Source organism: Cherax quadricarinatus, chromosome 57 (assembly GCF_038502225.1).
Source record: "Cherax quadricarinatus isolate ZL_2023a chromosome 57, ASM3850222v1, whole genome shotgun sequence".
In the NCBI taxonomy this organism is placed as follows: domain Eukaryota; kingdom Metazoa; phylum Arthropoda; class Malacostraca; order Decapoda; family Parastacidae; genus Cherax; species Cherax quadricarinatus.
Window position 1 is genome coordinate 9,310,649 of NC_091348.1, and position 14,495 is coordinate 9,325,143.

At 39.2% G+C, this 14,495-nt stretch overlaps 1 protein-coding gene across 1 annotated transcript in view; it reads left to right on the forward strand.

The window, feature by feature from the left end:
• Positions 1 to 14,495, forward strand: part of Dora (zinc finger SWIM domain-containing dorado) — a 506,090-nt gene that overhangs the window by 277,068 nt on the left and 214,527 nt on the right. The window contains exon 17 of the mRNA XM_070097330.1: positions 5,208 to 5,355. Coding sequence (XP_069953431.1) covers positions 5,208 to 5,355 — 148 coding nt within the window. The remainder of the gene's footprint in view (positions 1 to 5,207; positions 5,356 to 14,495) is intronic.

Genomic DNA, 14,495 nt, shown 5'->3' on the forward strand with positions numbered 1-14,495 from the left:
ACCTGAGCCTCACTATCCTCATAAAAAATCTTTACAGCATTTAATAACTTACCACCTATTCCATATACTTGTAACATCTGCCACATTGCTCCTCTATCCACTCTATCATATGCCTTTTCTAAATCCATAAATGCAATAAAAACTTCCCTACCTTTATCTAAATACTGTTCACATATATGCTTCAATGTAAACACTTGATCTACACATCCCCTACCCACTCTGAAACCTCCTTGCTCATCCGCAATCCTACATTCTGTCTTACCTCTAATTCTTTCAATTATAACCCTACCGTACACTTTTCCTGGTATACTCAGTAAGCTTATTCCTCTATAATTTTTACAGTCTCTTTTGTCCCCTTTCCCTTTATATAAAGGGACTATACATGCTCTCTGCCAATGCCTAGGTACCTTCCCCTCTTTCATACATTTATTAAACAAAAGTACCAACCACTCCAACACTATATCCCCCCCTGCTTTTAACATTTCTGTCATGATCCCATCAGTTCCAGCTGCTTTACCCTCTTTCATTTTACGTAATGCCTCACGTACCTCCCCCACACTTACATTCTGTTCTTCTTCACTCCTGAAAGATGGTATACCCCCCTGACCAGTGCATGAAATTACTGCCTCTGTTTCTTCCTTAACATTTAAAAGTTCCTCAAAATATTCTCGCCATCTACCTAATACCTCCATCTCCCCATCTACTAACTCCCCTACTCTGTTTTTAACTGACAAATCCATATTTTCCCTAGGCTTTCTTTTTTTTTTTTTTTTACACAGGGTTTGACAAGGTTAAGGATCCCTAGCTTTATTGACAAGCTATTTACAGGTTAAGGATTCCTAACTTTATTGGCAAGCTAAAAGCTGTTTCCTACATCAGCTCATTTGAAAGCATTTTTATTGTTATGAGACCTGCAAGTAGGGAATCAATATCTCTCTCTCTCTCTCTGTCTGTCTCTCTCTCTCTCTCTCTTTTGTTTTTTCTTTCTTTCTTTCAAAATGCACACCACCATAAGAATGATGGGAAAGACAGGGGGTGATGATAATTATGGGAATGTAAGAGAGGGAGAAATGTAAAAGAATAGAAAGGAGGGAGAGTGAGAGGAAGTAAAGATAGAGGGGCTCATCTGAGTATTATGCTATACATTGTTTTCAGTTTCATTGTTAAAAGATAATTGAAATTAAGTATGGAATATTATGGCTCCAGGATTCATCTCTGATTATAGCATGAGTGTCTGCAGGAAAATAGGCTCTGAGTTATGAATACCTAAGAAATGAACAGTTTCAGGATCACTTTAGAGTAGAAAGTAGACTATCTTCTGTATTCGGATCTAGAAATATTTGTTTGAGTGAATTTAGGTCCTGTACTGTACTTCATTCAGTATTTAGATAGAAGTAGGGAAGTTTTCATTGCATTTATGGATTTAGAAAAGGCATGTGATAGAGTGGCTAGGGGAGCAATGTGGCAGATGTTGCAAGTGTATATATAGAATAGGTAGTAAGTTACTAAATGCAAAATATAAAAGGCTGCATATTAGTTTTAGAGACCTCATATTTCATAGCATAGTATTGTACTTGTACTTAAAATGCAAACAGAAAAAAAAATGTCCTCATGGGAAATTGTTACCAGCGGTGTTCAGTAAGGATTTTCCCTGATAATGCTTTTAGTTTATGTCAGTGATGAGCCCAAAAGAATAAAAGTAATATAAACATGTATGTCCCTGGGCCAGGCTGTGGGAGTTGGAAAAATCTTGAAACCTGTCAAACGTTTCTCAAAAATGCTAAAAAAAAATTATTATTAAACAGTACTATGGTAAATCCCTACAAGAAGACTTGGATAAATTTAGTAAATGGACCAGCATGTGAATGATGTAATTTTTGTTATTGATTAGTGCCATGTAAGAGCAGAGGCAGTGACAGAATTTCTGTACTGGGGAGACTTTGGGGTGACTATCTGGTTGGAAGTGGGGGGGACGGACCTAAGAGACTTGTTTTGAAGCAGTATAATTATTATTACTACAGTAATTAGAAAATTAGGAGGTGTGGAGTTCCTAAAAGTACTATTAGTCAGAGGGCTAAAGAGGGGTTGATGAGGTGGTTTGGTCATTTAGAGAGAGTGGATCGAAGTAAAATGACTTGGAGAGCATATAAATCTGTAGGGAAAGGAAGGCGGGGTAGGGGTTGTCCTTGAAAAGGTAGTTTGTGGAGGTTTTGTGGGCGAGGGACTTGGACTTCCAGCAAGCATGTGTGAGCATGTTAGATAGGAGTGAATGGAGACGAATAGTTTTTGGGACGTGACGAGCTGTTGGAGTGTGAGCAGGGTAATATTTTGTGAAGGGATTCAGGGAAACCGGTTTGCCGAACTTGAGTCTTGGAAATGGGAAGTACAATGCCTGCACTTTAAAGGAGGGGTTTGAGATATTGGCAGTTTGGAGGGACTTCTAAACTGTCATATTTGAGCACCTCTGCAAAGTCAGTGATTATGTATGAGTAAGATGAAAGTGTTGAATGATGATGAAAGTACAGTGGACCCCCGCATAGCGATTTTAATCCGTGCAAGAGGGCTCATTGTTATGCGAAATGATCGGTATGCGAATGAATTTTCCCCATAAGAAATAATGGAAATCAAATTAATTCGTGCAAGACACCCAAAAGTATGAAAAAAAAAAATTTTACCACATGAAATGTTAATTTTAATACACACAAACTGAAAAAGGCATGCACAATTACATGACACTTACTTTTATTGAAGATCTGGTGATGATTGATGGGATGGGAGGAGGGGAGAGAGAGTGTTAGTGTTTAGAAGGGGAATCCCCTTCCATTAAGACTTGAGGTGTCGAGTCCTTTTCTGGGGTTACTTCCCTTCTTCTTTTAATGCCACTAGGACCAGCTTCAGAGTCACTGGACTTCTTTCGCACAACATACCTGTCCATAGTGGCCTGTACCTCTCGTTCCTTTATGACTTCCGTAAAGTGTTTCACAACATTGTCAGTGTAATAATCACCAGCACGGCTTGCAATAGCTGTGTGAGGGTGATTCTCATCCATAAAGGTTTGCACTTTCAGCCACATTGCACAGATTTCCTTAATCTTTGTAGTAGGCAACTTCTTCAATTTCTCTCTCCCCTCCTCTGAACCAGTTTCCTCAGGTATGGCTTCTTGCTGTTGAAGTTGATCTATCAGCTCATCAGTGGTTAGTTCTTCATTGTCCTCCTCCACCAACTCTTCCACATCCTCCCCACTAACCTCCAACCCCAAGGACTTTCCCAATGCCTCAATGGATTCCTCAACTGGCATAATCCTCTCAGGGTTAGCCTCAAACCCTTCAAAATCCCTTTTGTCTACACATTCTGGCCACAGTTTCTTCCAAGCAGAGTTCAAGGTCTTCTTAGTCACTCCCTCCCAAGCCTTACCTATAAGGTTTACACAATTGAGGATATTAAAGTGCTCTCTCCAAAACTCTCTTAGAGTCAGTTGAGTTTCTGAGGTCACTACAAAGCACCTTTCAAACAGAGCTTTTGTGTACAGTTTTTTGAAGTTTGCAATAACCTGCTGGTCCATGGGCTGCAGGAGAGGAGTGGTATTAGGAGGTAAAAACTTCACCTTAATGAATTTCATGTCCCCATAAAGTCGCTCTGCCACGTCTGTAGGATGACCAGGGGCATTGTCTAACACCAGGAGGCACTTAAGTTCTAATTTCTTTTCAGTTAGGTAATCTTTCACATTGGGGGCAAATGCATGGTGTAACCAGTCATAGAAAAAGTCCCTAGTGACCCATGCCTTACTTTTTGCCCTCCACAGCACACACAAATTCTCCATGAGGACATTCTTTTGCCTGAACGGTCTGGGAGTTTCAGAGTGATACACTAATAAAGGCTTCACTTTGCAATCACCAGTAGCATTGGAACACATCAACAAAGTAAGCCTGTCTTTCATAGGCTTATGTCCTGGGAGTGCCTTTTCCTCCTGAGTAATGTAGGTCCTGCTTGGCATTTTCTTCCAAAACAGGCCTGTTTCATCACAATTAAACACTTGTTCAGGTTTCAGTCCTTCACTGTCTATGTACTCCTTGAATTCCTGCACATATTTTTCAGCTGCTTTGTGGTCCGAACTGGCAGCCTCACCATGCCTTATCACACTATGTATGCCACTACGCTTCTTAAATCTCTCAAACCAACCTTTGCTGGCCTTAAATTCACTCACATCATCACTAGTTGCAGGCATTTTTTTAATTAAATCCTCATGCAACTTCCTAGCCTTTTCGCTTATGATCGCTTGAGAGACGCTATCTCCTGCTAGCTGTTTTTCATTTATCCACACCAATAAGAGTCTCTCAACATCTTCCATCACTTGCGATCTCTGTTTCGAAAACACAGTTAAACCTTTGGCAAGAACAGCTTCCTTGATTGCCTTTCTGTTGCCCACAATAGTAGCGATGGTTGATTTGGGTTTCTTGTACATCCTGGCCAGGTCGGCGACACGCACTCCACTTTCATACTTATCAATGATCTCTTTCTTCATCTTTATAGTAATTCTCACCCTTATTGCTGTAGGGTTGGCACTAGAAGCTTTCTTGGGGCCCATGGTCACTTATTTTGCAGATAAAATCACCAAAAACACTGTAATAATACGAAATGTTCCGATTGTATGCTTGGATGTTACCGCGGAGGCTGGCTGGTAAATAATGCCACCGGCGGCACATGTGAGGCTGGCTAAGGGCGCACATTGGACGCGTCTCGGACGAACAGCGGTGAGCGGGTTTTTGAGCGGTATGCGAGGCAAAATTTTTGGGATAAAAGCGAGCGGTATGCGGATTAAACGTTATGTGATGCCAACGGTATGCGGGGGTCCACTGTATTTTCTTTTTGGGGATTTTCTTTCTTTTTGCGTCACCCTGCCTCGGTTGGAGACGACCGACATGTTGAAAAAAAAATTATTTAGGGGACTAAGGAAATTTGGGGTAGGCTGAAGCCCCAAGCCCCTTCCCTTGACAGTCTTCCTGTGTAATAGAAACAGGAGAAAGTAATAGGTGATATTGAGATCATTAATTTTGGGCAAAAGTGTTCAGTGCACTGGATAAAGTTGAGCCTAGGGGTAATTTTTATTTTTAAATTTTAATTCACCAACTGTGTTTTTCTGCAGTAGGATGACCTAAAAAAATGAGGAAACACATTCACTATCATTTAATAATTTTTTTTCTGCACAGGCTAGCAGTTCCCAGAACCACAGAGGTCCTCATCGACCATTGCACATGTGTGCATTCCAAATTGGTCTTTATGCTCTTGGTCTTCATAATTGTGTCACCCCCAATTGGCTGTCAAGGACATATTCATCCCATGTTTCATGGATTACAAGTAAGTTTGCTCTATTTAGAAATATATAACCAGTTTATCCATTAGAGTATGTATGTGTATATCTAGGTTGGACATGGTATGAAATAGGAAACTCTTGCTAATCATTGCTATGGAAGAATTTAGAGACTGCTGGTGAGAATATTTTTTTTTTTAAATACACTGGCTGTCTCCCTCCAAGGCAAGGTGACCTGAAAAAGAAACACTTTCATCATCATTCACACTATCACTGTCTTACCAGAGATGCACAGGTATAACACTTTAGATGTCCCTCCAAACAGCAAATGTCCGAAATCCCTCCTTTAGAGTGCAGGCACTGTACATCCCACTATTTGATTTTTTTAGTAATGCCCATATTATGTGAATTATTTCAGTCAAATCTTAATATAACAGTTGCTGAAATGTGCTGCATTTTTTAACATTCTATTCATCTCCCACTGAGGCTAGATGATCAAAAAACAAAGCAACACACTCAGCATCATTCATTCAATAGCTATCCTGTGAAAAGTCCAGACATTATAATTCAAATGACTCTCCGAACTGCAGTATCCTCATTCCTCCTTCAGAGTGCAAGTTCTGTACTTTCCATCTCAAGTGGGTAATTTATTGGGTATATCCAAGTGGTTGCCTGAATTTTTGTTCTAATTATCTCCCACTTAGCTTCACTGCTGGTGTACTGTAACTAGGGAAAGGTTCTTGCAACTATCAGCATGTGCAGGTACCCTCTTTCAGTTTTATATAGACCATTCCTGGATTTAGTTTGTGTAAAAACTTGACAAAACCTTTTTCTGAGCATCTTCAGGCTTTCAAGATTGGTGTGTTAGGTGTAAAAGGAGGCTGAGATTGTTATTGGAGTGTGTAGGTACCATTTTTGCCAATTCAGTTTTGAAAATAGTGTAGTATTTTTTCCTGTGAAATAATTTGAGTACTATTTGCTTCTTCTGAATGCCTTCAGTTTTTAACCCTTTTCACTGCCAGTCCTGTAATGTTACGACTTGCAAGCCAGTGTTGGTCCTGTAATAGTATGCCAAAATTTTAGCGGCTTCAAATCTTGCGGGAAAGAGTTGGTAGGCCTACTTATGAGAGAATGTGCAGTATGAGTGTGTGCAGTATAAAAAAAAATCCTGTAGCATGCAGTGCATAATGAGAAAAAAACTCTGAACGTGTTTTTCATTTAACCCTTTCAGGGTCCAAGGCCAAAATTTGAAGGGGTGCCCCAGTGTCCAAGAAATTTTGAAAAAAAAAAAAATTACAGAATTAACGTCGATCTACGTTCACATGCATAGCGCTCCGACCTTTGTTTTCTCCATTTGAAAGCATGTAAAAAAAAAAAAGTAGATCTACGTTTGGAGCGCTACGCATGTAAATGTAGATCTACGTTTGGACAGTTTAAGGGTTAGTATGTTTATAATTGTTGGATTCCAAGCAGTGATTGGAGAATACCTCTTCTGATCAGCTTAATACTTTCAGCAATGATACATTTTGCTCAAAATATGTTTCAAATTAATTTTTGGCTGTGTAAGTTTTAATTTGCCAAGTTTATTAAACAAATTTGTTTCCATGCACTAATTGGAGAATGCCTCTTATTGGCTCCAGACCTTAACGTTAATGAATTTAATTAGATCAAATTTTTAATGATATTGTGCTGTCTTTATGTGCCAGTTTGCAAAAATTTTACCACACACCCTCAGCAGTCCTCATCTGGTAGACAATAAAAGAAATACTGAGATGATAAAAGAAAACCAAGAAATATTGAAAATTCTTGCTTTTATGGTCCATGAGTTCCATGAGTTTAGGAAGTCATTAAGTGTCATGTCTTGGCCACAAATAACGTGAGAAAAAATTTAACTCTTTTGTCTCATTTGTCCTTTTGTTCTAAAAGTATGGTCCTATGCTGCCTGGTTAACGAGCAAAATTGAAAATCTGCACTTCTTGATTTCTTCTTCTTTCAACATACTGGCCGTATCCCACCGAGGCAGGGTGGCCCAAAAGAAAAAATCGAAAGTTTCTCCTTTTAAACTTAGTAATATATACAGGAGAAGGGGTTACTAAGCCCTCGACTGTCGCAACCCCAAATCCTCAGGTGTCTCCTGGTGTCGCAAAATTTCCGAAAAGAAAAATTATATTTTCTTATGAAATGAGAGAGAATCTTTTCCCGATTGTAATGACACCAAAAGAACAAAATTTGATGGAAAACTGACGGAATTACGCTCTAGCGAAGTTAGCGACCTCAGCTATATTTACGAATCGGCGATTTCGCCCAAATTGAGCCCTATTTACTGGCTATTTCTTTAGAACTCCATTTTTTCTTTTGATTGAGTACAAGAAACTGCCCATTTACCGATTTCAACTACCCAATAACGTGGTCAGAAATTTGCAATTTGGCCAATTTCATGAAAATTAAAAAAAAATATGACAATTTCAAAATAGGGCCCAGAATGAACAATGCAGACATTCCTGGCTCTAAAGTAACATTTTCTTTGCTCATCAGTCACGTCTCCAGGCCCCTCTGATATTACTCTTGCTTTCTATTTTGAATTTTTATTCAAACAAAAAATAGATTTACTGTTATGCAGACTACTGCAATATTGTAATAATTATATAAATAATGTCAACCCATTCATGACTGCATATTAGAATGGCTACTTGGACATTTATTGGAAAATGACATCATTTGTTTTCTTTTGAACATGGGCAAAAATCAAACATTTTCCCTACTTTGAGCTCCATTTCAAGGTTCTTTTCATAGTAAAACCAATCAAAATCACCTCTGTTTCTAAAATATTTTTTTCCATTCTATCAAATGAGACCAAGAAAATGAGAATACAACCATAAATACCCTATTCTTGCCACCCTCAACACCATTGTTAACGAGGAGCTGTTCAAAATATCGACTTGGATGACAGCCAATAAACTTATATTTAACACTGACAAACCCTACTATATTATGTTTGGTAGCAGAGCAGTTGTTGCGCAACTTAACATTAACCCTTTGACTGTCGCGACTGTATATATACGTCTTACGAGGTACCGTGTTTGACGTATATATTTTATTATTTTATTATCACACTGGCCGATTCCCACCAAGGCAGGGTGGCCCGAAAAAGAAAAACCCTCACCATCATTCACTCCATCACCGTCTTGCCAGAAGGGTGCTTTACACTACAGTTTTTAAACTGCAACATTAACACCCCTCCTTCAGAGTGCAGGCACTGTACTTCCCATCTCCAGGACTCAAGTGCGGCCTGCCGGTTTCCCTGAACCCCTTCATAAATGTTACTTTGCTCACACTCCAACAGCACGTCAAGTATTAAAAACCATTTGTCTCCATTCACTCCTATCAAACACGCTCACGCATGCCTGCTGGAAGTCCAAGCCCCTCGCACACAAAACCTCCTTTACCCCCTCCCTCCAACCTTTCCTAGGCCGACCCCTACCCCGCCTTCCTTCCACTACAGACTGATACACTCTTGAAGTTATTCTGTTTCGCTCCATTCTCTCCACATGTCCGAACCACCTCAACAACCCTTCCTCAGCCCTCTGGACAACAGTTTTGGTAATCCCGCACCTCCTCCTAACTTCCAAACTACGAATTCTCTGCATTATATTCACACCACACATTGCTCTCAGACATGACATCTCCACTGCCTCCAGCCTTCTCCTCGCTGCAACATTCATCACCCATGCTTCACACCCATATAAGAGAGTTGGTAAAACTATACTCTCATACATTCCCCTCTTTGCCTCCAAGGACAAAGTTCTTTGTCTCCACAGACTCCTAAGTGCACCACTCACCCTTTTCCCCTCATCAATTCTATGATTCACCTCATCCTTCATAGACCCATCCGCTGACACGTCCACTCCCAAATATCTGAATACATTCACCTCCTCCATACTCTCTCCCTCCAATCTGATATCCAATCTTTCATCACCTAATCTTTTTGTTATCCTCATAACCTTACTCTTTCCTGTATTCACTTTCAATTTTCTTCTTTTGCACACCCTACCAAATTCATCCACCAATCTCTGCAACTTCTCTTCAGAATCTCCCAAGAGCACAGTGTCATCAGCAAAGAGCAACTGTGACAACTCCCACTTTATGTGTGATTCTTTATCTTTTAACTCCACGCCTCTTGCCAAGACCCTCGCATTTACTTCTCTTACAACCCCATCTATAAATATATTAAACAACCACGGTGACATCACACATCCTTGTCTAAGGCCTACTTTTACTGGAAAATAATTTCCCTCTTTCCTACATACTCTAACTTGAGCCTCACTATCCTCGTAAAAACTCTTCACTGCTTTCAGTAACCTACCTCCTACACCATACACCTGCAACATCTGCCACATGTATATACTCGTAAATTCTAGCGGCTTCAAATCAAGCAGGAGAAAGCTGGTAGGCCCACATGTGAGAGAATGGGTCTGTGTGGTCAGTGTGCACCATATAAAAAAAAATCCTGGAGCACGCAGTGCATAATGAGAAAAAAAAAACTCCGACCATTTTTTTTTAATTAAAATGCCGACTTTGTGGTCTATTTTCGTATAGTATTTATGGCTGTATTCTCATTTTCTTGGTCTCATTTGATAGAATGGAAAACATATTATAGAAATAGAGGTGATTTTGATTGATTTTACTATAAAAAGAACCTAGAAATGGAGCTCAAAGTAGGGGAAATGTTTGATTTTTGCCAATGTTCAAAAGTAAACAAATGATGTCATTGTCCAATAAATGTCCAACTAGCCATTCTAATATGCAGTCATGAATGGGTTGATGTTATTTATACAATTATTACAGTATTGCAGTAGTCTGCATAATAGTAAGTCTTCTATTTTTTGTTTGAATAAAAATTCGAAATAGAAAGCAAGAGTAATATCAGAGGGGCCTGGAGACATGACTGATGAACAAAGAAAATGTTATTTTAGAGCCAGGAATGTCTGCATTGTTCATTCTGGACCTTATTTTGAAATTGTCATATTTTTTAATTTTTGTGAAATTGGCCAAATTTCAAATTTCTGACCACATTCTTGGGTAGTTGAAATCGGTAAATGGGCAGTTTCTTGTACTCAATCGATAGAAAAAATGGAGTTCTAAAGAAATAGCTATGAGTTTGGTCGACTGGAATAATGTAATTAGCTGAAAATAGGGCTCAAAGTGGGCGAAATCGCCGATTTGTAAATATCGCCGAGGTCGCTAACTTTGCGAGAGCATAATTCCGTCAGTTTTCCATCAAATTTCGTTTTTTTGGTGTCATTACAATTGGGAAAAGATTCTCTATCATTTAATAAGAAAAAATAATTTTTTTTTTTTTTAAATTTTGCGACACCAGGAGACACCTCAGGATTGGGGGTTGCGACAGTCAAAGGGTTAAGATCGACAACACTCTAATTGCCAGACATAATGAGGGCAAATTCCTAGGCCTATGCCTCGACAACTTCCTGAATTTCAGTACCCATATCCAACACATAACAAAAAAAAGTATCCAAAACGATTGGAATCCTCTCCATGATACGATACTACGTGCCGCAAACTGCCCTTCTCACACTATACCATTCACTCATTTATCCATACCTCACCTATGCTATTTGTGCTTGGGGATCAACTTCAGCAACACACCTAAAGCCAATAATAACCCAACAAAAAGCTGCAGTAAGGATAATCACTAAATCCTATCCCTGGCAACAACCCCCTTCCCCCCCCACTATTCATAGATCTAAACTTACTCCCCGTTCAGAGCATCCACACTTACTACTGTGCAATCTACATCTACAGGACCTTAAATTCCAATATTAACCTTGTCCTAAAATGCTTTCTTGATAGTTGTGACAGGACCCACAGGCATAACACCAGACACAAACATATCTATGACATTCCCCGTGTCTGACTAAACCTTTACAAAAATTCTATGTATGTCAAAGGGCCTAAAATCTGGAACACCCTACCTGAAAGCTCTTGAACTGCAGACACATTCATCACCTTCAAAACTACCGTTAAACAACATCTTATCTCCCTGATACACCCCTACAACTAACTACATGAAAACCACCTGTTCACACGTACACTCACCCACTTGACTATAATCACAGAAATACGAATCTTAATCATAAAATAACGAATTCTAACTAGTCATAAGTTTGCCTGTGATACTACAATATAGAACCTGTGTATTGTGCCAAAACAAAAGCATTTACATTGCTAAACTCACAAACTATAATGTAGTCACTTAGCCTTAATACCAGCTTACTCAATAATCTGTATTAATTTAGAGTTAAGAATTAATCTAAGTCTGTCCGAAATGCCTAGCCATGCTAGGTGTCCTAGCATGGCTAAGCATTTCGGGCCTTATGATATTAATCCATTCCTGAGAGCTCATCGTATGCCGAAATTATCATAAGGCAAATTAATTTTCCCCATAAGAAATAATGGAAATCAAATTAATCCGTGCAAGACACCCAAAAGTATTGAAAAAAAAAATTTTACCACATGAAATATTAATTTTAATACACACAAACTGAAGAAGACATGCACAGTTAATACTCTACTAAGAATAGAATACATGACACTTACCTTTATTGAAGATCTGGTGATGATTGATGGGATGGGAGGAGGGGAGAGAGTGGAAGTTATTGTTTAGAAGGGGAATCCCCTTCCATTATTACTTGAGGTAGCAAGTCCTTTTCTGGGGTTACTTCCCTTCTTCTATTAATGCCACTAGGACCAGCTTGAGAGTCACTGGACCTCTGTCGCACAACAAATCTGTCCATAGAGCTCTGTACCTCTTGTTCTTTTATATGTCTAAAGTGGTTCACAACATTGTCATTGTAATAGTCACATTGTAATAACCCACTCTGCACACATTTCCTTAATGTCTTTTTTTCAATTCCATACTAATTCTCGCCCTTTTTACCACAGGGATGGCACTAGAAGCTTTCTTGGGGTCCATGGTGACTTATTTTGCAGTTACAAGCACTAAAAATACTGGGATAATGTGAAATGTACCGAATGTATGCGTAGATGCGACCGCACTGGCTGGCTTGTAAACACTGGCACTGAGGCCACACGTGGGGCGTGTCCTGGACGAATCACGTAAGGCGAGTTTTTTAGCGTGAGGCGAGGCAAAATTTTTGCGTTAAAATGTATCGTATGGTGAATTTAACGTAACGTGATGCCATAGTAAGGCGGGGGTCCACTGTACTTAAAACATTTGCCACATTGCTCCTATATCCACTCTATCGTATGCCTTTTCTAAATCCATAAATGCAATGAAAACTTCCCTTCCTTTATCTAAATACTGTTTCAAGGTAAACACTTGATCTACACATCCCCTACCCACTCTAAAACCTCCTTGCTCATCCTCAATCCTACATTCTGTCTTGCCTCAAATTTTTTCAATAATAACCCTACCATACACTTTTCCTGGTAAACTCAGTAAACTTATTCCTCTATAATTTTTACAATCTCTTTTGTCCCCCTTCCCTTTATATAAAGGAATTATACATGTTCTCTACCAATCCCCAGATACCTTCCCCTCTTTCACACATTTATTAAACAAAAACACCAACCACTCGAACTTTATATCATCCCCTGCTTTTAACATTTCTGTCATGATCCCATCAGTTCCAGCTGCTTTAACCCCTTTCATTCTACTTAATGCCTTACGCACCTCCCCCACACTCACATCCTGCTCTTCTTCACTCCTGGAAGATGGTATACCTCCATGGCCAGTGCATGGAATTACCACCTCCCTTTCTTTGTCGACATTTAAAAGTTCCTCAAAATATTCCTGCCATCTACCCAGTACCTCCATCTCCCCATCTACTAACTCCCCTACTCTGTTTTTAACCCTTTGAGGGTTTCGGCCGTACTAGTACGTCTTACGCGCAGGGGTTTTTGACGTACTAGTACGCATAAATTCTAGCGCTGTCAAATCTCTCGGGAAAAGGCTGGTAGGCCTCCTTATGAAAGAATGGGTCTATGTGGTCAGTGTGCACGGTATAAAAAAATCCTGCAGCACACAGTGCATGAGAAAAAAAAAACTTTGACCGTTTTTTTGGCATAAAACAGCAACTTTGCACTGTATTTTCGTATGGTATTTATTGTTGTATTCTAGTTTTCTTGGTCTCATTTTATAGAATGGAAGGCATATCACAGAAATTGAGATGATTTTGACTGGTTTTGCAATGAAAAGTACCTTGAAATTGAGCTCAAAGTAGCGGAAATGTTCGATTTTTACCAAAGTTCAAAAGTAAACAAATCATGCCAAGCGTCCAATACACGTCAACTGGTGAGTCTAACATTCTTTTGCAAGTGCGCCAATATGATTTATACCATTTTTTACACTAATGCAGTAATCTGCATAACAGTAAATCTTCTATTTTTCGTGAGAATAAAAATTCAAAGTGGAAAGAAAAAGAATGTAAGAGGGGGCCTTGAGACGTGACTAATGAACAGAGGAAATGTCATTTTATTGCCAGGAATGTATTTCTTGTTTGTTCTGGACCCTATTCGGAAATTGGCATTTTTTTAAATTTGTGTGAAATTGGCAAAATTGCTAAATTCTGACCACTGTATTGAATAGTTGAAAATGGTAAATAAGTGGTTTCTTGCACTCATTCAATAGAAAAAATGTAGTTCTAGCGAAATATTCATGTTTTTTGTCGACTAGTACAGTGGAATTGGCCGAAAATGGGGCTCAAAGTAGGCAAAATCGCCGATGCGTAAACATCGCCCAGACCGCTAACTTTGCGAGAGCATAATTCCGTAAGTTTTCCATCAAATCTCATAATTTTGGTGTCATTATGATCGGGAAAAGATTCTCTATCTTTTCATAAGAAAAAATAATTTTTTTTTTTTAAATTTGGCCGACCCTGAGAACGAGTTTCTGAGAGGGCCTGTCGACCCTCAAAGGGTTAATTGACAAATGCATTCGTTCTCCAGGTAAATCCATTTGTTCCCTAGGCTCTCTTAACCTGTTTATCTCACTCCAAAATTTTTTCTTATTTTTCTCAAAATTTCTTGACAGTGCCTCTCCCACTCTATCATCTCTCCTTTTACACTCTCTCACCACTCTCTTCACCTTTCTTTTGCTCTCCATATACTCTACTCTTCTTATAACACTTCTGCTTTGTAAAAACCTTTC